Here is a 26,507-nt window from a genome sequence, read left to right as displayed (position 1 = left end):
GTACCGTTGGATGCGCAACATCGCAGTCATATAAAGAGTCTGAGGAGTAGAAACAAACTGACTGACGACTTGGACGACGTATGCAATATCAGGATGAGTCATAGTTAAGTTAACCAGACTCCCAATCAGACGGTGGTATAAATCGGGCTGTGCAAGTAGATCACCATCGTCATGGCCATAATGAACGTTAAGTTCTAAAGGAGTCTGAACCATCTTCTGATCCGTCAATAATGCCAAGGCGAGAAGATCCTTGGTATATTTACGCTGGTTGACCAGAATCCCACGGTTAGAACGCGAAAATTCAACTCCAAGAAAGTATGTTAGATGACCGAGGTCTTTCATCTTGAAGGATGCTTGCAGAACTTCCTTTAAAGCCGAAATGCCAGTAGCATCACTACCAGTCAGTAGGAGGTCATCAACATAAACCAGAATAATTACAATGCCGTGAGCAGTGGTGCGCAAAAATAAGGATGGGTCATGACCACTTTGAGTAAAGCCAGCACCTGTAACAACATCGTGAAAGCGTTGGAACCATGCCTGCGGTGCTTGTTTAAGGCCGTACAAGGCTTTCTTTAGGCGACATACCTTATTGTCGGGAATTAAAGAGCCAGGAGGAGGTTTCAAATATACGGTTTTTTGGAGGTCTCCATGGAGAAAGGTATTTTTCACATCCATCTGAGAGAGTGGCCATGAGCGAACAAAAGATATAGCCAGAAGAGTACGAACAGTTTTCATCTTGGCCACAGGAGCGAAAGTTTTATCGTAATCAATTCCGTATTCCTGTTTGTATTCCTGAGCGACAAGTCGAGTCTTGTATCGATCCAATGATCCATCAGACTTGAGCTTGACAGAATAAATCTATTTGCTACCAATTAGCTGTTGGTCAGCAGGTCGAGTGACAATGTCCCATGTATGGTTATCATTCAATGCCACAAGTTCTTCTGCCATAGCCTTCTTCCAACAATCATGAGCGGTTGCCTGAGAATATGAAGTAGGAATAGAAACAGTATCCAGAGTATCATTCATGACAGACATAGAGCATATCAAGCGATCAGGCGCTCGATGTTCACGAGCGGAACGATATATCGAGGTAGGTTCAGGATCCGCAACAGGTACAGTAGGTTCGGGTTGAGTAATAGGTGGTGGATCTGTACGTGGTCGACGTGAGTAAACCTGCAACGGAGGAGGGAGAGTACTTGAGGCAAATGGAATTTCAGGAAAGGTGGTTAGACCAGAAGAGTTTGGAGTATGCGGAGGAGGAGGAGAGGAATGAAATGCAATATGTTCAAGAAAAACAACATGTCGTGAAATCCGAACACTATGAGAAACACGATCATAACATCGAAAACCCTTTTGAGTTTCCCCAAATCCCAAGTACATACATTTGACTGATTTTGGAGATAGTTTATTACGTTCACGTGAAGCCAGGTGAACATAACAGATACAACCAAAAATACGGAATGTGGAATATGCAAGAGGTAAGCCGGTGAGAACAAAGTAGGGAGATTTACTGTGTAGAGCTTTAGTTGGCATCCGGTTAATCAAGTAGATTGAATGTAACATGGCCTTCACCCAGAAGGAACGAGGAACACCTATAGCTGTCATCAGGGTGTTGGCAGTTTCAACAATATGACAATTTTTCCGTTCAGCCACCTCGTTCTGTTGTGGAGTATTAGAACAGGTGGTCTGATGAATAATTTCATGACTTTGAAGAAATGTACGAAATTCGGTTGAGAGATATTCTCCCCCTAAGTCAGAGTGGAGAGTTTGAACTGCAGCCTGAAACTGAGTCTTCACCATAGAGTGAAATAACTTGAATTTTTTAAAAACCTGTGACTTTGATTGAAGAAAGTAAATCCAAGTGTACCGTGTGAAATCATCAATGAATATAACATAGTATCGTAATCCAGAGAGAGACATATTGGTGAAGGACCCCAGACATCCGTATGCACAAGTTCAAACATATAAGATGATTTTGTAATACTTAAAAAAAAGGGAATACACTTGCTTTTTGAACGACAACAGGAAGAACAAGAATAATCCAAATCATTTTTATTAAGAGAAATATTCCTTAACATGCCAGATGAAATTAACTAAAGTAACCGATCAGAATGGGGATGACCTAGGCGAAAGTTCCACAATTTATTTGCTGAAGTAATATCTGATGAAGATGGAGAAAAGAAACAACGAGCTGGAGTGATAGATGGATCAAAGTCCAGCACGTACAGACGACCATGCCGCCTACCCTTCCCAAGTACCTTCCTCGTTGCCAAATCCTACACAAAACAACGGTTAATAAGAAATATGACTAAGCAGTTATTGGATGTGAGTTGACCAACTGAAATTAAATTGGAGGAGAGGTTAGGGACATGAAACACATCACGAAGAGTGAATTGACGATGAGTAGAAGGAAAGAAAGTCAATGAACCAACGGATTGAATAGGTAATCTAGTGCCATCCGCAATAGAAATAACCTGATTGTCGGTGTAGGGACGAATGTCACGAAGAGGAGATACAATACCGGTCATATGATTTGAAGCATCCGAATCAAAGAACTATGTAGGAGATGGGGATATACCTGATATACCGGCCGCAGAAAGAGCCTGAACAATTTGTTGGAGCATCGCATGAGTCAACGGAGATGAAATACCTTCAGCAGAAACAGTAGGTGGAGAACTACTAACAGACGGCTCGGAAGAAATAGTGGTAGTAGTAGCAGAAAGAGCACGACTACGGCCACGACCACGACCACGACCACGACCACCACGGCCACGACCTAAAGAAGATGCATAGGCACGTGTACAACAGTCCTGAATACCATGACCAGTCCGTCGACAATAAGCGCATCATTCTTTGCATTGAGCGACAATATGACCCACCTTGTTGCAGCCGTGAGAAGTCAAATGAGTGGAACCACGTTTTGGTGTCGTAGTAAACACAACAAGCACCATATCAGATGACCCTGGAGTTAAGGAAGGAAGAGAGAGAATCTTCAGTTGTTGTTCCTCAGCCAATAAATCATTAATAACCGAATTCAATGAAGGATGAGGGCTACGGTTCAAGAGAGCATCTCGACAATGCTCAAATTCCGGACGCAGCTTCATAAGAAATTGTCATACTTGCGCACTCTCGCGCATATATTGAAATATCTTAAAGTCATGAGGAAATGTTGGATCCATCATAGCCATCTCTGTCCAAATAGTGACAATTTTAGAGTAGAATGATTGAATACTGTCATCACCCTGAGTAAGGTTAATGAGATCCTTTTCCAGGTGGTATAACCGGGCCGCACTACTCTGTTGATAAATTGTCTGGAGGTACTCCCACATTGCCTTAGCAGTGCGATGAGGTGTGAGGCCAATAGCAATGGACCGATCGACCGAATCGAGAATCCAGGTAATAATACGTCCATTGTTCATGTCCCAATCAACTAATTTTTCGGCATCTGTGGAAGTGGGGATAGAAATAGATCCATCAATGAGTCCCCACAACCCACGACCCTTGAGGAAGTTCTGGAAATGGATGGCCCATAGAGAATAGTTGGTACCATCAAAACTACAACATGAGGCCTCTGTACGTGATGAGTTCTTGTCCATTGTTCTAAAGTAATTTAAAGTATTCAAAGAGTTGTAGCAGAAGAAGGTGTAAGATGTACCGTATAGCAGGAGTAACAGTATGGAACAGCAACGGATTTGAATAGAGATACCCAAGCAATTGTAGTTTCTGGATCTGACCGAATAACGCAGCAACAGTAACAGATTTGAATAGAGATAAGATTCAGACAAGCAGATGTGGAACAGGATGGAACAACAGCAGCAGTAATAGGTTCGAATAGCAACAGTATTCGGACAGCAGATCTGCAGCAGCAACGGGTTCGAACAGTAGCAGGGTTCAGATGAGAAGATTTAGGACAGGACGAGCAGATCTGAAGCAGAGGGCGGCCGGATGATGCAGGGGCGGTCGGATGCGTAGGAACAGTGACCGGACGTAGCAGGGATGACCGGACGACGCAGCAGGGGCGGCCGGATGATGCAGGAGGGGCGGCTGGATGATGCAGGGTGGTCGGATGTGCAGGGAAAGTGATTGGACGCAGTAGGGATGGCCGGATGATGCAGGAGGGGCGGTCGGACGGTGCAAGGACGGTCGGATCAGTAGGGGCAGTTGCTAGACGCAGAAGGGGTGGTGATCGGACGACGCAGGGACTGTTTCGGATCAGGGAGGCTCTGATACCATGAAAGCAAAGAGATGCAGAAGGTTTTCTGTGTATTTGAGACAACCCAATGGGGTTGAATATATAGATATTACAATCATCTATACAAGGAAAGAATAAACATAGAATTCTCTATCTATAGAAACAAGATATATAAGGTATGGATATACAAGGTATGTGAGCTGTCTAACACAACCGACGATATGACTTAATGTAAGGTGTGGCCAACCTAGTGAGCGGATCAGGTTCATTTTTGAAAAGGGTGGTTTTCATTGTGGGGTCTATTTTTTCCTGCTACAGTTCGACTATATAAGAGGGAAATGGACTCCATAAGAGGGAAACGGATTGGCTACTCCCTTGCCACCAGCCCGGTGGCTGGTGGTCGGCCGTGGGCCCCACCATGATGTATGTGTTTCATCCATTCCGTTCATCCATTTTTACATATCATTTTAGGGTTGATTCCAAAAACGAGACGGATATAAATCTCAGGTGAACTACACCACAGGAAAACAATAGTGATTGGATATCCAACATTAAAATCCTCCTAAGACCCACTGTACTGTTTATTTGACATCCAATCCGTTGATTAGGTCATACAAGCCCAAATGAAGGGAAAAAACAAAAATTAGCTTGATCCAAAATTTTTATGGCCCCAAAAGTTTTTCAACTGACGCTCATTCAACACTGTTTCCTGTAATGTGGTTCACTTGAGATTTGGATGTACTTAATTTTTGGTGTCATACTATAAAATGATCTGAAAAATATATGAACGGCATGAATGAATCACATATATCATGGTGAGCCCACGTAGCACTGACCACCAGCCATGGGCTTGTGGCAGGGGGAGTAGCCAATCCGTCTCCACATAAGTGGCATATTGGCAGGGAAAGATGGTACGGTCCAAGATGCTGCGGTTGCCTGAAGGCTATCAGTTGTCGGTACATGGCCTTAATCAGCAGTGTGCCGCCGGCACTTGGAGTCAGTAGTTTCGCCTCCACTACCATGTCGGTACCGAAAAAGATCTACACGCCATATGATATGATGATGTATGTATTGCTAAAAACATTAGGTATATCCAAATCTCAGGTGAGCACGCTATAAGAAATAATGGTGATAAGAATTACCCCATCAATAGTGGGAGTGGACCTTCAATACATGTCATGGTGGGTCTCCCAAAAATAAAGGGTGGGCATCCCAATGGATGAGAGCTGTTCCGTACATGCATTGTGTCTCAAGGAAGGGAGTAGATTAGGTGAGACCCAAGACAGTGCAGCCCTTACTGTGGGGCCCTCCTTGATTGAATATGAGCCACAAAAGTTTTGGACCAAGCTGATATTTATATTTTTTCATTCACCTGAGGCTTAGGATCAGGTGGTATGGAAATGCATTTGGTACTTTGCAATTCCATCCAACATTTGGAGAGGTTGGGATTAGGTGCGAAGGAATTTCATTTAGTCCCGTGGGTTGCATTTGGTCCATGTTGGATTTTCATGGATTTTGAAATCTATTACACATGTGGGCCCCACATTGATGGATGTGTTTATCTATGTCATCCATCCACACACACCAATTACACATGACATTCTAGTTATATATGTGTACAATTGAATGAAGTCTGCTTTGAATTTGGTCTGTTGATTACAATTCTGTGGTCCATGAAACATGATTTTGCTTAATATGGTGTTTTTGGATAGTAAAAATTTTATCCCAAACGTAGGATTGGATGACTACAATACCATGAAATTTCCAGACATGCAATCATTGTGCAATACTAATGTTAATCCCATCTAATACCATTCAATTCCACAAACCAAACACGCCCTTAGTAGTTTCAACACCTGGTCAAGGGTTCGAGTACCCAAAGGTGGTGAAATCCCACTATGGTGTGAGTGTGTGGGGGTGTATGTATGTATGTTAGGAAAAAAAAAATAGAAGTCACAGAGAATACCAATAGTTTAAATTTCGACCTTGACTCCGCTTGCTAAATACTCTATGTGATTAAATATATATGGATATAACTTGCCTAATATGTCCCCCTTGTCCATCCATTTTGCAATACTATTTTAGGGCATGAACCCAAAACAGGTATTTAATCCCAACTGCTTTTTGTGCAATCAATTTCTACTTTGGATTAAATAGTAGAGTGTTCAATCAGTCACCATTATTTCCTAAAGTATGGTCCACATGAGATTTGAATCTTCTTAATTTTTAGGATCTTGCCCTAAAATGATCCAAAAAGGGATGGACAGTGTGGATACATGATACATACATCAAGGTGAGCCCCACGGCAAGGGTTGCACCATCTTATATGAGGCAGGGACTCACCAAATCCGCTCTGTCAGGCCGGCCTCTCATCTAATCCGATTCTCTCGAGGTGGGTTTTTTAATTTATTTTTAAAGTGGGTCGCGGCTTGGGTGGGGTCCACCAAGGTGGTGTTGTGAAATCCACCTCAATCATCAGGTGTCTCACACCATTTCAAGCACATGGCCCAAAAATCAGCTCCATCCTTGATTCAAGTAGGCCACACGGTTGAAAACAATATACAAGACAATGCTTACCCTCCAAAATATTTCTTTTGGTGTGGCATCCATTGGCTAAGAGTGAATTTTATATAATGATTACAGTAGTCCTTATAAGGACCAAAGGAGGACTTCTCTCTGCAAATCTTTCCTTTGGTGTGGACCACCTGAATCACATATCAGCCTACGATTTTCCCTCTTGGCCTAAAATGAGACCACACATCTAATTTAAAATTAAGGGTGACTTCCTCTAATTAAATAAAAACGTTAATTCCACCACGACTATCTCCGTCTCTCTCACTAGCAACCCACTGCTTGCATGTCTCTCCTACCTCTAACTCACATACCTCTTCATCTTGACAGAGGGGTCCACCAGATGCACAGATCGCATGTCAAAAGGGACACTTGCCTGAGGTATGTGTAGGCCCACCAAAATGGCTGTTTATTTTATAAAACTTCATCAGCCTCCGGCTTGGGCCAGGTCTGTGTAAATGTTCTAGGCCAGGCACGGGTTAGTCTATTTTGGCCCGTTGTGGGCCCAGCCCAGGCATGGGCATATGTTGAACAATTTAGGACCGGCTTCGACATAGCTTGGCCCAGCCCTAACCTACAGCCTTAGTTGGGGACATAAGTAAATTGTGAAGTGAGCCTCTTGCCATTACTGTAGTGTGAAGACTCTGTAGAGCTCATTTTCACCAATATTCATAAATTTTCTATCTTATTTTAGAGCATGAGACTAAAATTGAAAAAGATTAAAGCCCAAGCCAACAATACAACAAGAGAGAATGAAAATTGAACACTTATTTTGAAAATTTCTTGAGAGCCACAAAAGTTTCGAGCCAACCTAATATTTGCATTTTTTCCATTACCCGAGTCTCCTATGGCCTCATGAACAGATTTGATGACAAATAAACAGTACTGTAGGCCCTTACAAGGTTTCAAGGGTGGACGTTATTACCATTATTTTCTGTAGTGTGGTTCACTTGAGCTTCGGATATGCTAGAATTTTGTTTTGGGATCGCCCTAAAATAGTTGAAAAAATAGATGGACAGCATGGATAAAACACCAACATCTGGGTAAATTCCACAGTTCTTCACACACAGATAAAGATTGGTGAGCGCCTCCCTACACAATCTGCGTTCATGTTATTAGGTTAGGTAACACACCATCTTTCCCGCCAATGGACGCCCGCCGTCTCCGGCCAGGAATGGGCAGTTCTGTGTGTGGGCCCACCGTGATGTATCTGTTTATCCACACCTTCCATCCCTTCTCTCGGATCATTTTAAGGTATGCCTACAAAAATGAGGTAGATCCAATGCTTACATCCGTACCATTAAAACGAGAGGGCCCATCATGTAGATTTCTTGGGGCAAAAATCAGACCATGTTGCTCATTATGTGGGCCACGCAGTTGGAATAAGTGCACAACCAATGGTCTGACTCAACATACAGTTTTGTCCCACCTAATGAGCCATCTGATCATCCTGATTAATTTTCAGGGTGGGGCCTACCATTTTAATATCTCTGATTTCCGACCGAAGTGTCATGTTACCGGAGAAAGATGGTACAGTACCACAACTTGTGGTACCGTTTGCATGTACGTGATTAGTCCTCTTACTAATATTCCATTAATTTTCAGGGTAGAGAGTACCGTTTTAATGGCTCTGATTTCCTACAGAAGTATCATATTGCCCGAAAAGATGGTATGGTCCACAACTTGTGGTATTGTTTGCATGTACGTTTTTCTATTAATCTACCATCTTCACATTACTGAAACTAATAAACCGAAAAAAATAATACCATAATTCTTCACCGTCTGAAGATGGAAGGGGGCGACACGTGGCAAGATATGGTGAGACAGGCCCATGGGCTTGGCGTGTGATGCCTTCAAGGCCCTGAACTCGTCGATGATATTCCCGGAGAGGAGTTTGTAGGGTGGGCCATGGATGCCTTGCTTCTTCAGAGCCCTCTCCAGCCTTTTGGGTCTCCACCAAGCGTAATTGAATAGCATCAAAACCCATGGTAGGATCAAAACACCACCGATTACAAGCAAATTCGGCAGAAATATTCCCATCTCTCTCTCTCTCTCTCTCTCTCTCTCTCTCTCTCTCTCTCTCTCTCTCTGTTTTTCCTGTAAAGCCGTTCAACCTTCGATGTGCGGAATACTATCAGATTGCAGGAGGGAGGGAGGGGGGGAGGGAGAGAGAGAGAGTCGTGACTTAAAATACTGTGGGTTGAAGGCAATTTCTTGTAGGCTGGAGCTAAGAGGTCGAGGCAATTTCTTGTGTTTTTCTGTGTGACGCGACTTGTGTGTAACCTCGGGTTACCCGGCTCCCCGTGACACGAAGTTCCGTGGGGCCCACCACGATTTTCTGTCATTTCCACTCCGTCCATCCATCCATCGATTTCGTCAGCTCATTTCAGGACATGAGCCGTAATACGAAAGAGATCCAAAAATCGAGTGAGCCATTAGAATGCTATTTGTGTCAAGCGCATTGACAATAACAATGGTGATGTATTATTAACGTCGATGATATAATCTCTAAAAGAAGTGAGTGTGTTATAAATAGTGGTTTAAGAAGACTATGGTTTGTGAATTTGAAATTATGGACATAAGCCTCATCACATATTATATCAAGGTTGAAGTAAATCAGATAGATAGTGGAATTTTTATTTATCAGTAAAAGTATGTTGAGCAAATTTTAGAACGGTTTTTTTTTTTTTTTTAAATTCTAATTCTAAGCCATGTGTGTAGAAACTTCAGGAATGAAAATGGAAAATATACGAATATAAGAAAATGGAATAAATATAACTCCTGGCTTGCATTGGGTATATGTTATAGCAGCAATAACACAATTGATGATGATTTGGAATGGCTGCTGGGTCGAGACGTGTACGGGGTGGTTATCTTTGAGATAATTCGTGTCCCTCAGAATGTTGAACCGGTGCAAAAGGTCCTGGACACGCTATCTCCTAAAACACAACGCCCTAATAATCAGATCTTCACAGTATGTACTGCCTGCGAGAATCCCAACACCAATACCACCTTTCCTCTTTAAAGCCTGAAAGAGAAAAAAAATTCAATTTTAAAACTAAGAGATGAGATAGTAGATGGAAAAGAAAATTTTCAATTTTCTGTGTAAAAATCTTAACCTTATGCTTAGCCATCTTGTAGAAAGACCCATTGAGAGAAACTATTACCATGTTTTATATTTGCTGCGAGTTAAGATACATGCTTTATACAATGGAAATGAGCTAATTAAGTGGGTCACATCCAACAATCACGATAAGACAAAGATTAACAAAAAAAGAGAATTGTAGTCCAGATGAAACCAAGCCATTAATACTCAATTCGAGGAGGCCCATCCAAGCCAATCGGGGTCCAATTTCTCCTGTGTGGGAGTATACGAAGGTTTGCATGTGCGGACACGCTCGGTTAAAAATTTTCAGGCTAATTTTTTTCACCAGGCTGGGCTTGCCCGCACATATGAGCTTCGATATAGATTAATACATTTCACAAGAGTCTATATAAGACAAATGTATATAAACCTATTTACAGTACTCTATTCCATCTAATTTGAGAATAAAGCTTTTCATAAAAGACAAAAAAAATGTAGCTTTTGTTTTTTATAGATTTTTTATTTTATTTTTTAATTTTATTTTTGAAATACACATAACAATGTGCATATCTATGAAAGTTGGTTTTAAATTGAGCAGCAACAAGAAATACAATCTAATAGATCTTAATTACACACTTTCAAATGGTGGATTGAAAGCCTTTAATACTTTACAACCTTTGATACTTTACAACTACTAGGCCGATGTATTGGTGTGGGGTTAATTGCTTCGTGAAGTCTAGTAAAATTCATTTACAAGTATAAACAAGAATTTTGTGATACTTGAAAGATTCACTTGATCACAATATTCTTTATTGTTGTGCTAAGGGCCTCTTTGATTTTTTTAAAGCAGTACCTGTAAATGGGTAATTATTACCTTTTCACCCGTTTGAAAATTCATGGTATTTCTGTCTTGGAAATTGGTTTAAAAGGGCTAGTTTAAATTTTTCCGACCCCCTTGTGATGTATATGATATATTCGTTCTGTCCATTCATTTTAACACAACATTTTGAGGCATGAGCCAAAAAAAATGCAAATCCAACATTCAAGTGGCCCACGCCAAAGTAAACAGTGGCCTCAAGAAGTTTTTAAGCGTTAGTGTTCAATTCCCTTTTTTCCTATGGTGTGGTCCACTCGAATTTTGAATGTGTCTCCTTTTTATACTCAAGCCCTAAATTTGGTTGGCATAACGGATGGATGGTATGAATAATTCACATATATCACAATGGGTCCCACATGTATTTGTCAACAACCTTGATTTTAGTGTTAAAAAAAGTAAGACTCAAATCAACCTTGGGAATGATGAGGTAATTACCATAGGAAGTAATTATTACATATTTGCCGATTACATTGGAAAATCAAACATGTCCTAAAGAATTTAGACTTTTGGGGTATGCGAATAGCAATTGAGCTAGTGCTGCGATGATAAAGAACACGTTGTACTATGCATTATGTATTAGAAGTAGTGCATTCAATTGGCATGAAAAGAATTAGGATGTGGTCACTCTCTCAACTGCCAAAGTAAAGCACATTACAAGTACATTTTATGCAAGTCAAGCCGTTTGATTAAAAAAAATGCTTAAAGTAATGTATCATCCTTCTTAAGATGGTTCCACGCCAATCTATTATGATAATAGTTTGATCATCCTTCAATAATGGTTCTAGGATGATTCATCGTGATAATAGTTTAACTATTTCTTATGAAGAATATGATATTCCTTGGTTGTGGCAAGCACATCCATATTTGTTATCACTTCATTCGAAAACTCGTAAAGAATGACAACATTAACCTTGAATATTATAGGTCGAGTAATCAAGATTCTTATATTTTCACAAAGGCATTGAAGTTTGACTCATTCGATAAATCTAAACAATGCTAAGCATAACTAATTTTGGAAAATGCAATTTAAGAGAGGATGTTAGAAATGGGAGTTGATTAGGTGTTACCAAGTAATACGTTAGTGGGTGTTGTCCTGACTGTGGCACCCACCTTGAGAGATGTGTAATATATTCACATCGTCCATAAACTTTTAAAGCTAATTTTAGAGCATGGTCCCAAAAAAAAAAGATCAAAATATTTAATGGACGACACATAGGAAACAATGGTTATTGAATGGCCACCATTAAAAACTTCTTAAGGTCTAATGTAATGTTTATTTGTATTAAAAATATTAAGAACTATAATTGTAGTTTTTCCAACATCGCATGATCTTACGAAAAAGTTCATAATTCCTTTGTTATAGGTTAGATTGGGGTGATCTTGAGCTTGTTGGAAAGATGATTCGATGACATTTTAATTATGATTGAAATTATCTCATTTGGAGACCGTTTGACCATTCAAAAATAGGCCATAGTTCTTAATGTCGTAACTCACAATGCTTGCATGATCAACACCGTGCGACTTGATAAATGGACTGGATCTCTCTCGTTACACCTCAGATCTCTTTGTCATTACACTTTGGATTTGAGTGATTTTGGGTTTGTTGGAAATATAATTTGATAAGCTTTCCAATGAGTTATAAAATACTTCGATCGAGAATTGTTTGGTTTATCAACGTCTGACTTGAAAGTTATAGAGAACTAACTTGTGCCATCAGGGACTTTGGGCCCACTTTTGATTGGTCAAATGATCTCCAAATGAGATGATTCCAATCATGGTTGAAAGCTCGTCGAATTATCTTTCCAACGAGCTCACGATTTCTCTGATCCAACCTATAATGAGGGAGTTACGAGTGTTTTCGTGGAATCAAGTGATATTCGAAAAACTACGATCGCGGCTAGCATTGCAACTTTGTGCAGACCGCGATGACAAATTTTTCAACATCGAACAATCTCATGAAAATGCTCAGAACTCTCTCGTTATAGGTGAAATCGGGGTGATTTTGAGCTCGTCAAAAAGATAATTTAACGAGCTTTCAACTAGGACTAAAATTATATCATTTGGAGACCATTTTAACCTTTCAAGGGTGGGTCCATAGTCGCAGACAATGTAAGTCACATTACTTACACGGTCAACATCACCGGACTTGGGTAAATGAACTAAATCTCTCACGTTATACTTCGAATTTGAGTGATCTTAGGCTTCTTGAAAAGGTGATTTGATAAACTTTTAAACTTTCAAATTATGAAACGAAACGCTTCGATCAGGAACCGTTTGGTTTGTTATCATTTGACATGAAAGTCATGGAAAAGTGAGTTATACCATTGGGAGTTTTTGGCCCACTTTTAAAAGGTCAAAAGATCTCTAAATGAGATGATTCTAGTTCTAATTGAAAGCTCATTGAATTATCTTTCTAACAAGCTTAAGATTGCTATGATCCAACCTATAAGGAGATAGTTATGAGCTTTTTTGTGTGATGCTGGTAAAATTTTTTGAGAGCTTTATATAATACATGGCATTTTCGTCCTGTAAAATTATAATTTCCTCAATCTTGCACTTGAGGTGTAAAGTAAGTTTTTAAAGGAGTGTTTATGGAGCTCCCACTATGTTATTTAGGGAAAACACCTGAGGATAAAACACCAAGAAATATGAGAATCCTCTGCAACGACAAGTGTACAAGACTACAACACCTAAAACATCTGAGCTTCATGCGACCCACCATGAAACTATGTGAATCCACTCCATCCATCAGATTCTGCCCTTGAATCTAGGCTCTGCATATAAAAATCAATCATATTCTCAACTCAAGTGGGCTCCACCGAGGGGAAAGTAGGAGTAGGATGCCTACCATAGGTTTATGTGTGGGATCACCATGGCATGCATCTTTCATCAAGCCCATTAATCAGTTGCGTATCGCATCCAATCTATCCACAAGATTTGCCCCATCAAGTGTCTGGACACCCCAAGAAATCAGCCATCCAGCCATCATATGGCCCCAATAAGAATTTGGAGTTTTCTTTCGGTGGTTTTCCACTGTTTTCTATTGTGTGACCCACCTAATTATTGGATAGAATTGCTTTTGGGCCAAGCTCAGGACCTGTCAGAAATGGGCCCACAGCAAAACATATTTGAAAGCTCTTTGGTGAAGTAGGTACTCGACTGGACTCATCTATAACATCAGCTTGCCCTCCAATCAAATCCAACCACCTCAGGGACAGAGAGAGATTTGTCTAGGCAGGTGCAGTACCCAATCCACTAACCCTTTTGGGGGCATCCCATCATCAGTGCGGTGCTCACTTTATACACAGGTTGAATGGCACATATACAACATGGTGGGCCCTACACGATATTCAATAAACAGGTGAATAAACAAGATAAATACACATGTGCATAGCTTTCATAGAGAGGTGAACAAGTTTTCAATACACGACATATGTAGAGAGTCATGGTCAAGTATGGATGGCCCGCCACTGCTCACATCTAACCATTTGATAAGTGGGGTCCATGGTTTTGTGATTTAAGCCTACACAGTACACACGAACTTAATGTTGCTTATTTATTTGTAAAAAAATTTAAAAAACTAACACAATTTATTGATAATATATGAGATCCCAATTTCTGTAATCCAAACAACAGATAGCACTATCCATATAGATTAATACCAAACCAATAGTCAATATTACAGCCAAACATTAGATATTCAGCACAAGAGTAACATTATAAAATAAACACATCTAGATGACTCTATCCACATAGCTCTATGACAAGGGCAAAATGGACACTTAGGGGGTGTTTGGATAGTAAGTTACTTAAGATAAGCTACTTATGCCTCAAGTAACTTATCTTGGTTTCTACTTATTAACCTGAAGTGATTAAGTAAAAAAATTACTTATAATTGATCATAAACCAAACTTACTTATCTCAAATAAGTTACTTATCTACTGCCATAAGTAGAAAAAGTAACTTATTTGGTGGTATCCAAACAGGCCCTTAAAGTTTACGGAGGATGAGTTGAGCACCATACTGAGGACGGAGAGTTATAACAGTGTAAGGAGCATGGACATAGGACGGCGATAGTTCGGACGAGAAACGCTGTAGGATCATGGCCAAAGCTAACTTAGATTCCATCATGGCAAAGTTCTGCCCAATGCATATCCGAGGGCCCCATCCGAATGGAAAGAACGAGACTTGATTGTTCGTCGCCTTCGAGACTCCCCCGGAGAATCTCTCCGGCTTGAATTCATCTGCGTCCTCACCCCAGAGCTTGGGATCATGATGCATGAGCAGAATCGGCAGCGTAAATTCCACATCAGCTGGGAGGGTTATTCCTCCTAGTTGCATTCTTTTATAAGTTCGCCGAGTAAGGAGAGTTGCAGGTGGGTACAGTCGGAGAACCTCATACAGGATCATGGTTACCTGCCATCAATTTCAACAATTTCAGAGATCATGTGTCTGGCCAATGATTAAACGCAGTACTTTCATGTGAAATCAGTGAAAAATCTAAAGAAGAATTCACATATGCATGCAATTCACAAAGAGTTGTGCAGTTCATCAGAAGGGCCCTTTGGTGAGTGCAACCACCCCAAAGATCATGTCACCCTACCCATTGGATGGGCCACATTGCATGTAAATGGACAGTCAGAAACGACAACCAACTTCCACATTCGATGTAACATGTGTGGCCTGCCTGGAGCACACCAGTTCGATTTTTGGACCATGACCTGCTCAGTGCTCATCGTTGGCCCTGTGTCTCTTGTATAGTGGCATCACTTGAAAGGAAAACACTCACAATCTTGAGGTGGCTTAAGCCATCAAAGTCTGGTTTGTTCTTCCCAAAGACTTGCAACACCTCTTTCCTCGCTCGCTCTTGCCAACTAGGATGCATACTCAACACGATCATCGTCCATGTCAGCAAGCTTGATGTGGTCTCCTGCCCTGCAAAGTAGAATAGCCTGCACTCCTCTATCACATCTTCAATACTCATGCTACTGGAGTTCCCTTGTTCTTGGGATTCTTTGAAATTGGATTCCATTAGCAAGCCCAACAAATCATCGCTGCCAGCTTTTCTCGTTTTCATAGCCTCCCCCCTCTTCTCAATCATACTTCTCATAATAGCTCGCACTTCTCTGTCGATTTCCTTTCTCCTCAGGTTGTCTTTTGTGGGAAAAAACCTGCAGTTTGATAGTGCACATTACATGGAATTTATATGAACTATCATTTGGATATCTAGTTTCGGAATTTATGGTAAGATATCATTTGGGTCACTGATTTCAGTTCCTTTATATCACTTCCTTTTCTCACGTATGGAATTTATTGGAAATTTTTAAGGCTGCATTTTGATGAACAGTTGAACTGAATTGCTATAATTGGTTCAGGACTGAAGGAATGTCCAAATTGTAATAATCAGAAGCAGCAGTCAAATTGTAGTTATGTTCCTTTCAAGGCTACCTTCAAAGTAACTAAATTGCACTGTGGAGCCCAGTTCCTTGATATGAATACCAGGCAAGAAAACTGTATTTCCACTTTATGGAACTGATTATTGCAATGCAATTCCTTAGTGCATCAAAACACAGATTTCAATTGATGGTGGAATTAACAATTGGAACCCTACATATGGTCAGAAGTAGGTCCACGGGCATCCCCCAGTCTAATGGGATAAATGGGTACTGAAAAGTAACGCACCTTGGCCATCCTAAGTAGGATTTTGAGTTGGACTAATACCTAAATCAACTGAAATCAAGCAGAAATGTCTTTAAAAGGGCATACATTACTTTAGATGTTGGTGTGCAGATCGCTCTTTCAAGAATTGATTTAGGTTCTGTTTGGATGCACTATTGAATTGAAATGCAATGATTAGTTTAACAAATTGGAACTGTCTTAATTGAGACGCCCTTCCTCATTTTGCATCTTGAGGTGTGTGGTTGAAATTGCAATCATGTAACATTCAAGTTGGACTTGAAAGCAATGCAATGGCTATTTGAGGGCTGCTTCCTCATAGTGGGTAGTAGGAAACACCATCTTTTCCACTTGAGTGAGCTTAATCATTGTGATTCACTTCAGTTGAGCTTCCAAACACACCTGTTTGTTTAAGTGGAAATGTGCTGAGAAGTACTCCAACCTCCACTTATGAGATGGTTTCTTCTGTTTGAGAAACCAGAGATGGGTCTCACTGTTCAACTGTTGACCTTTTAACATTTACACTTAAAACAAAACTCCAAATAACAGAATTCCAGTTGGTTGGATTTTTAGGTTTTGCATTCCCTAAGGATTCCGTAGGGATTTTCCATTTCCTCATTCTGGATTCTGTCTATCCAAACACTAAAGAGAAAGATGCAGCAAACAGAAGAAGAAAATGGAAAAAAAAAAGGAAATGAAAGCAAGAAAGCAAGGGGAGAAGTAAGAACACACTGATAACCAGGGATGTATGCCCTGTGAACAGCCTGGATAAAAAGCTCTGCCTGTTCAGTTAGGAGTTGGAAAACCCGCCTCCCTTCTTTGTAGCTGCTACCAAACCCAGACCGTGAGATAACGTCTCCTGTTAAGGCCTGGAGGTCGGGCCATACATCTAATTCACGGGACTCTTCGGAACCAACCCACTGCTCCCATTTGCTGACCAATTCACTGCAACTTGCAGAGAATGCTGGTAACATCCGCTATATCCGACAAGAAACAGAAATCCATTCATAAATAGGCATCACCTTATAGAATGAAAATTGACCAGTATTGTGTCATTTAAAGAAAGAAAAAAAAAGGAGCTGTGCCACAATTAAGTGCAAGATCAGAGCCGTTCGTCAGGTGTGTCTGCTCATTAGATGATTCACACCTGTGTTCTAATCATCCACTTCTGTCCTACATGTGCAGTCAATCCACCCAATTTTTGAACCACAGCACAATCGCAGTGGGGTCCACTTGATGAACAGCTCTGGTCCCGCATTTGCGTGGCACATAACGGGGATTCGTGAGTAGCCTTTGATTTCTGAGAAAGAAGTCCTGGGTGCTTACTTTCAACTTCTCTACATGGAAGGCAGGGTTGATGATTCTCCTATGTTTAGCCCATTTTTCGCCTTCGTGGACCACGAGCCCACCCACTAACTGCTTCCCAAATGAAGTCTGCTTTGGCTTTGCAAAGTGGCCAAACTTATTCGAAAGGACTTCCTTTATCAGTTCTGGATCCATGATGTTCACCCTAGGCTTTGTTCCAAACCATGTGACGGATGTTTTTCCTGTATTTTTCCCCCTCCCATTCTTTAGTAGTTTCATTACTTACAAGGATTGATAGAGAAGAGAAACATCTAAAGTAAAATTAAAGATTTGACTAAAACATATTTGTGTATATGTGTGTTTGTATATAAATAGGATTCAAATATAAAACTTCAACTGAAACAGTTAAATTCATACCTGCATAACTATAGTGGGAGAATGTAAGAGTTATTTGTTTCAGGCCAGTCATAGATCACACAGGGAGTAAAACTAGATTGAATCAAAACCGTTAGGTTAGGGAATGGGCATACTGATGGGGCCCACTTATAGTTGTGACGTGTAAACATGACTGGGCTGATGCATCTGTCACATACTCGCGTGTCATGTCCGTGAATCAGTCAAGTATGGGAGCCCTTAAACACATGGTTACTAAAAGAGGAATGCACACTTGATAGGTTAGGGTCGTTTGGTGCCTGTTTGGATGCAACTCCCACAAACAAGGGTTTCCTGCAATTTTGCCAGTTGACTCAGCTGGTTTTAGAAGTAACTGGGGTTTGGCTTAAAACAACATTTTTGGCATCAAACACTCCTTTTGAGAGTGCATCCAAATGGGCCCTTGAGGCATCTAAACAAGGAGAAGTCCTACTTCCCTACCGTCACTATGAGTTTACAAAAATCTAGCAGTCAATGCTTGGATTGAGGAGAGTGAAGAAAGGAAGATCAAGCTCAATCAACAACAATGGCAGTCAATCTGGGCGATTTTTTTCCTCATGATTTTACGCAGAAAATCCCGGGCAATAACAAACCCCAAGAAAACACTTCTGGCTCATTCCGTAGACGTCTAAAAATGAATTCAGCTAACTGGAGTTCAAGGAAATTATGATTAACTAAAATGGTATGAACTCAGTTTAGGCCCCTACCAAACAGGGCCTTGGCACCCACATAATAACCGTCACACTGCCAGAGTATCAAATTTTTTATTTGAACGCATTCCCATTTCTAACCATAGGATCGTGGAAGGAGGAGATTGGTGTCATGGGATTGGTGATTGCTAATTGCTACTAAGTTATGAAAATGGCCCTTTTGTTGTGCTTGTCAGATGATTTTCATGGTTTTGTGAAGAACCTTTGGTAGACCTAAATCCTAAATGGGCATTTCATTCCTTAATGGATATTAGAGTGTTTATTTCATCTCCAAATATTCATTTGAAACTTGTAATTGATAGCAGGGCGTTAATGGCCATCATTCCAACAAATATCACCTGGCACAAAAATGAAGTCGGTCTAATAATCAGATGAGCCACACTGTTGGAATAGACGGACAACCGATGATATGACTCAAAAGTACAAGTGTGTCCAACCTAGTGAGCGGATCTGATTGATTTTTGATAAGTGTGGTTTTCTTGGTAGGCCCTACCTTTTTCATGGTACCGATGGACTATGTAAGTGGCATATTGGTAGGAAAAGATGGTATGGTCCTAGAAGCTGTGATAGCCTGAAGGCTTTCAGCTTCTGGTACATGGCCCTAATCAGCAGCTTGCCACAGGCACTAAGAGTTGGTAGTGACTCATCCAGTACCCACGTTAGTACAGGTCGGTGCTTGAAAGGATTTGTGGGCCCCACCATGATGTATGTGTTTTATCCATGCCATCCATCCATTTTGCTAGCATATTTTAGGGCATGTGCCCAAAAATGAGGTAGATCAAAATCTCAGGTGGACCACACCATAAGAAACAATGGTAATTGAATGCCCCCCACTAAAAACTTCTTGGGGGCCGCAAGAGTTTTGGATGAAACTGATATTTGTGTTTTCCCTTCATCTAGGTTTTTGTGACCTGATCAATAGGTTGGATGGCAAATAAACACTACATGGGTCCTTGGAAGTTTTTAATGTTGGGCATTCAATCACAATTATTTCCTATAGTGTAGTCCACTTGAGATTTGGATCTACCTCATTTTTGGGCTCATGCCCTAAAATGCACCGGCAAAATTGATGGACGATGTGGATAAAACACACACATCATGGTGGGGCCCCCAAAGTTCTTCCAGCACTAACCAATACTGATGCAGGCACTGGAAGGATCACTACCGAATCCGAGTTTGTGGTGGATGTACATGGATTATGAAATGAGGCGCTCACCACCCTCTACATGTGGTATGAAGATGATTTTATGAATAAGTTGGATGAGAAATAAACATCATTACCTCTAAAAATAAATAAATAAATATCAATGTGGACCCTAGGAAGGTTTCAACGGTGGATGTCAATGACAGTTCGGCTTCGGTGGATCCTTGGATCCATCCAGGTGGGTGGATCCCTGACTATGGGGCCCACCCTGATGTATTTGCCTTACATCCATGCCGTCCAACTGTTTTAACAGATCATTTTATGGCATGATCCAAAAAATAAAGCAGATCCAAATCTAAGGTGGACCACACCACAGGAAACCGTGATGATTGACCATTAAAAACGTCTCGTGGGCCCCAAAAGTTTTGGATCATGCTGATGGTTATGTGGAAAATAAACTTTCCAGAGGCCCCCAAGAAGTTTTTAGTGGTGAGTATTCAATCACCACTGTTCCCTGTGGTGTGGCCCACCTTAAATATGGATCTGCTTCATTTTTGGGATCAAGCCCTGAATGATCTGTTAAAACAGATGAACGGCGTGGATGTAAGGCACATACATCAGGGTGGCCCCACAGTCAGGGATCCACCCACCCACCGAAGCCGCACCCTAACAGTTTTCTGTGGTATGGCCCACTTGATCCTTGGATATGCTTCAATTTTGGGATCATGCCCTAAAATGATCTGCAACAACGGATGGACGGTATGGATGAAACACATACATCATGGTGGGCCTCACAGAGTCTTCACACCACGGTAAAAGGGGGAGAGGACCTCACTACACATCCGCGTCCGCGGTAGACAAGTCCACTCTCGCCTCGATCTACTCGAATCGATTTAGACCACATATAAGCAAGGCACCACAACTTGTGGTACCGCGCCATCATTCCTTCAAGACTCCCCCGGAGAATCTCTCCGGCTTGAATTCATCTGCGTCCTCACCCCAGAGCTTGGGATCATGATGCATGAGCAGAATTGGCAGCGAAAATTCCACACCAGCTGGGAGGGTTATTCCTCCTAGTTGCATTCTTTTATAAGTTCGCCGAGTAAGGGGAGTTGCAGGTGGGTACAGTCGGAGAACCTCATACAGGATCATGGTTACCTGCCATCAATTTCAAAAATTTCAGAGATCATGTGTCTGGCCAATGATTAAACGCAGTACTTTCATGTGAAATCAGTGAAAAATCTAAAGAAGAATTCACATATGCATGCAATTCACAAAGAGTTGTGCAGTTCATCAGAAGGGCCCTTTGGTGAGTGCAACCACCCCAAAGATCATGTCACCCTACCCATTGGATGGGCCATATTGCATGAAAATGGACAGTCAGAAACGACAACCAACTTCCATATTCGATGTAACATGTGTGGCCCGCCTGGAGCACACCAGTTCGATTTTTGGACCATGACCTGCTCAGTGCTCACCGTTGGCCCTGTGTCTCTTGCATAGTGGCATTACTTGAAAGGAAAACACTCACAATCTTGAGGTGGCTTAAGCCATCAAAGTCTGGTTTGTTCTTCCCAAAGACTTGCAACACCTCTTCCCTCGCTCGCTCTTGCCAACTCGGATGCATACTCAACACGATCATCGTCCATGTCAGCAAGCTTGATGTGGTCTCCTGCCCTGCAAAGTAGAATAGCCTGCACTCCTCTATCACATCTTCAATACTCATGCTACTGGAGTTCCCTTGTTCTTGGGATTCTTTGAAATTGGATTCCATTAGCAAGCCCAACAAATCATCGCTGCCAGCTTTTCTCGTTTTCATAGCCTCCCCCCTCTTCTCAATCATACTTCTCATAATAGCTCGCACTTCTCTGTCGATTTCCTTTCTCCTCAGGTTGTCTTTTGTGGGAAAAAACCTGCGGTTTGATAGTGCACATTACATGGAATTTATATGAACTATCATTTGGATCTCTAGTTTCGGAATTTATGGTAAGATATCATTTGGGTCTCTAATTTCAGTTCCTTTATATCACTTCCTTTTCTCACGTATGGAATTTATTGGAAATTTTTAAGGCTGCATTTTGATGAACAGTTGAACTGAATTGCTATAATTGGTTCAGGACTGAAGGAATGTCCAAATTGTAATAATCAGAAGCAGCAGTCAAATTGTAGTTATGTTCCTTTCAAGGCTACCATCAAAGTAACTAAATTGACTGTGGAGCCCAGTTCCTTGATATGAATACCAGGCAAGAAAACTGTATTTCCACTTTATGGAACTGATTATTGCAATGCAATTCCTTAGTGCATCAAAACACAGATTTCAATTGATGGTGGAATTAACAATTGGAACCCTACATATGGTCAGAAGTAGGTTCATGGGCGTCCCCCAGTCTAATGGGATAAATGGGTACTGAAAAGTAACGCACCTCAGCCATCCTAAATAGGATTTTGAGTTGTACTAATACCTAAATCAACTGAAATCAAGCAGAAATGTCTTTAAAAAGGCATACATTAATCTAGATGTTGGTGTGCAGATCGCTCTTTCAAGAATTGATTTAGGTTCTGTTTGGATGCACTATTGAATTGAAATGCAATGATTAGTTTAACAAATTGGAACTGTCTTAATTGAGATGCCCTTCCTCATTTTGCATCTTGAGGTGTGTGGTTGAAATTGCAATCATGTAACATTCGAGTTGGACTTGAAAGCAATGCAATGGCTATTTGAGGGCTGCTTCCTCATAGTGGGTAGTAGGAAACACCATCTTTTCCACTTGAATGAGCTTAATCATTGTGATTCAATTCAGTTGAGCTTCCAAACACACCTGTTTGTTTAAGTGGAAATGTGCTGAGAAGTACTCCAACCTCCACTTATGAGATGGTTTCTTCTGTTTGAGAAACCAGAGATGGGTCTCACTGTTCAACTGTTGACCTTTTAACATTTACACTTAAAACAAAACTCCAAATAACAGAATTCCAGTTGGTTGGATTTTTAGGTTTTGCATTCCCTAAGGATTCTGTAGGGATTTTCCATTTCCTCATTCTGGATTCTGTCTATCCAAACACTAAAGAGAAAGATGCAGCAAACAGAAGAAGAAAATGGAAAAAAAAAAAAAGGAAATGAAAGCAAGAAAGCAAGGGGAGAAGTGAGAACACACTGATAACCAGGGATGTATGCCCTGTGAACAGCCTGGATAACAAGCTCTGCCTGTTCTGTTAGGAGTTGGAAAACCCGCCTCCCTTCTTTGTAGCTGCTACCAAACCCAGACCGTGAGATAACGTCTCCTGTTAAGGCCTGGAGGTCGGGCCACACATCTAATTCACGGGACTCTTCGGAACCAACCCACTGCTCCCATTTGCTGACCAATTCACTGCAACTTGCAGAGAATGCTGGTAACATCCACTATATCCAACAAGAAACAGAAATCCATTCATAAATAGGCATCACCTTATAGAATGAAAATTGACCAGTATTGTGTCATTTAAAGAAAGAAAAAAAAAGGAGCTGTGCCACAATTAAGTGCAAGATCAGAGCCGTTCGTCAGGTGTGTCTGCTCATTAGATGATTCACACCTGTGTTCTAATCATCCACTTCTGTCCTACATGTGCAGTCAATCCACCCAATTTTTGAACCACAGCACAATCGCAGTGGGGTCCACTTGATGAACAGCTCTGGTCCTGCATTTGTGTGGCACACATGGGGATTCGTGAGTAGCCTTTGATTTCTGAGAAAGAAGTCCTGGGTGCTTACTTTCAACTTCTCTACATGGAAGGCAGGGTTGATGATTCTCCTATGTTTAGCCCATTTTTCGCCTTCGTGGACCACGAGCCCACCCACTAACTGCTTCCCAAATGAAGTCTGCTTTGGCTTTGCAAAGTGGCCAAACTTATTCGAAAGGACTTCCTTTATCAGTTCTGGATCCATGATGTTCACCCTAGGCATTGTTCCAAACCATGTGACAGATGTGTTTCCTGTATTTTTCCCCCTCCCATTATTTAGTAGTTTCATTACTTACAAGGATTGATAGAGAAGAGAAACATCTAAAGTAAAATTAAAGATTTGACTAAAACATATTTGTGTATATGTGTGTTTGTATATAAATAGGATTCAAATATAAAACTTCAACTGAAACAGTTAAATTCATACCTGCATAACTATAGTGGGAGAATGTAAGAGTTATTTGTTTCAGGCCAGTCATAGATCACACGGAGTAAAACTGGATTGAATCAAAACCGTTAGGTTAGGGAATGGGCATACTGATGGGGCCCACTTATAGTTGTGACGTGTAAACATGACTGGGCTGATGCATCTGTCGCATACTCGCGTGTCATGTCCGTGAATCAGTCAAGTATGGGAGCCCTTAAACACATGGATACTAAAAGAGGAATGAACACTTGACAGGTTAGGGTCGTTTGGTGCCTGTTTGGATGCAACTCCCACAAACAAGGGTTTCCTGCAATTTTGCCAGTTGACTCAGCTGGTTTTAGAAGTAACTGGGGTTTGGCTTAAAACAGCATTTTTGGCATCAAACACTCCTTTTGAGAGTGCATCCAAATGGGCCCTTGAGGCATCTAAACAAGGAAAGTCCTACTCCCCTACCGTCACTATGAGTTTACAAAAATCTAGCAGTCAATGCTTGGATTGAGGAGAGTGAAGAGAGGAAGATCAAGCTCGGTCGACAACAATGGCAGTCAATCTGGGCGATTTTTTTACTCATGATTTTACGCAGAAAATCCTGGGCAATAACAAACCCCAAGAAAACACTTCTGGCTTGATCGGTAGACACCTAAAAATGAATTCATCTTATTTGAGTTTAATGAAATTATGATTAACTGAAATGGGATGAACTCATTCTAGGTGTCGACCAAGCAGGCCTTACTGCCCACATACTAAGGCATCACACTCTGTTAGAGTATCAAAGTTTTTATTTGAAAATATTCCCGTTTCTAATCATAGGAATGTGGAAAGAGGCGATTGGTGTCATGAGATTGGTGATTGCTAATTGCTACTAAGTTATGAAAATGGCCCTTGATTTGTTGTGCTTGCCAGATGATTTTCATGGTTTTGTGAAAAACCTTTGGTAGACCTAAATCCTAAATGGGCATTTCATTCCTTAATGGAAATTAGAGAATGTTTATTTCATTCCCTTCAAATATTCATTTGAAACTTGTAATTGATAGCAGGGCCTTCATGGCCATCATTCCAACAAAGATCACCTGGAACAAAAATGAGACTGGTCTAATCATTAGGTGGGCCACACTATTGGAATTGATGGACAACTGATGATATGACTCAATGAACAGGTGTGGCCAACCTAGTGAGTGGATCAGACTGATTCTTGAGAAGGGTGCTTCTCATGGTGGGGCCTACCTTTTCATGGTACCGATGGACTACATAAGTGCCATGTTGGCAGGGTTAGATGGTATGGTCCCAGATGATGCGGTAGCCTGAAGGTAACCAGTTTTTGTTACATGGCCCTGATCAGCAGCTTGCCACAGGCACTCAGAGTTGGTAGTGACTCATCCAGTACCCACGACAGTATGAGTCGGTGCTTGAAAGGATTTGTGGGCCCCACCATGATGTATGTGTTTTATCCACGCCGTCCATCCATTTTGCTAGCATATTTTCGGGCATGTGCCCAAAAATGAGGTAGATCAAAATCTCAGGTGGACCACACCATAAGAAACAATGGTAATTGAATGCCCCCCACTAAAAACTTCTTAGGGGCCACAAGAGTTTTGGATGAAACTGATATTTGTGTTTTCCCTTCATCTAGGTTTTTGTGACCTGATCAATAGGTTGGATGGCAAATAAACACTACATGGGTCCTTGGAAGTTTTTAATGTTGGGCATTCAATCACAATTATTTCCTATAGTGTAGTCCACTTGAGATTTGGATCTACCTCATTTTTGGGCCCATGCCCTAAAATGCACCGGCAAAATTGATGGACGATGTGGATAAAACACACACATCATGGTGGGGCCCCCAAAGTTCTTCCAGCGCTAACCAATACTGATGCAGGCACTGGAAGGATCACTACCGAATCCGAGTTTGTGGTGGATGTACATGGATTGTGAAATGAGGCACTCACCACCCTCTACATGTTGTATGAAGATGATTTTATGAATAAGTTGGATGAGAAATAAACATCGTTACCTCTAAAAATAAATAAAAAAATATCAATGTGGACCCCAGGAAGGTTTCAACGGTGGATGTCAATGACAGTTTGGGCGCAGCTTGGGTGGATCCTTGGATCCATCGAGGTGGGTGGATCCCTGACTATGGGGCCCACCCTGATATATTTCCCTTACATCCATGCCGTCCACCTGTTTTAACAGATCATTTTATGGCATGATCCAAAAAATAAAGCAGATCCAAATCTAAGGTGGACCACACCACAGGAAACAGTGATGGTTGACCATTAAAAACGTCTCGTGGGCCCCAAAAGTTTTGGATCATGCTGATGGTTATGTGGAAAATAAACTTTCCAGAGGCCCCCAAGAAGTTTTAGTGGTGAGT

General features: G+C 41.2%; 1 protein-coding gene across 4 annotated transcripts in view; it reads right to left on the bottom strand.

The window, feature by feature from the left end:
• The window catches only part of LOC131245595 (cytochrome P450 CYP72A616-like), an 80,552-nt gene that overhangs the window by 4,814 nt on the left and 49,231 nt on the right, over positions 1-26,507 (bottom strand). Inside the window, exons 2-5 of one of the 4 annotated variants that reach the window (XM_058245163.1) lie at positions 17,728-17,948; positions 17,134-17,378; positions 15,515-15,896; positions 14,621-15,141 (exon numbers count right to left, since the gene is read on the bottom strand). The exons of 2 other annotated variants lie outside the window; for them this stretch is intronic. In XM_058245163.1, the coding sequence (XP_058101146.1) occupies positions 14,716-15,141; positions 15,515-15,896; positions 17,134-17,378; positions 17,728-17,948 (1,274 nt within the window). In that variant the 3' untranslated portion in view covers positions 14,621-14,715. Of the gene's footprint in view, positions 1-8,529; positions 8,819-14,620; positions 15,142-15,514; positions 15,897-17,133; positions 17,379-17,727; positions 17,949-26,507 lie in introns of those variants that run through there. One more of the 4 variants, XM_058245158.1, reaches the window with a different exon arrangement.

Source organism: Magnolia sinica, chromosome 5, assembly GCF_029962835.1.
Source record: "Magnolia sinica isolate HGM2019 chromosome 5, MsV1, whole genome shotgun sequence".
In the NCBI taxonomy this organism is placed as follows: Eukaryota; Viridiplantae; Streptophyta; class Magnoliopsida; order Magnoliales; family Magnoliaceae; genus Magnolia; species Magnolia sinica.
The sequence above is the reverse complement of the archived record's forward strand: the minus strand, read 5'-3'. Positions and strand labels throughout refer to the sequence as shown.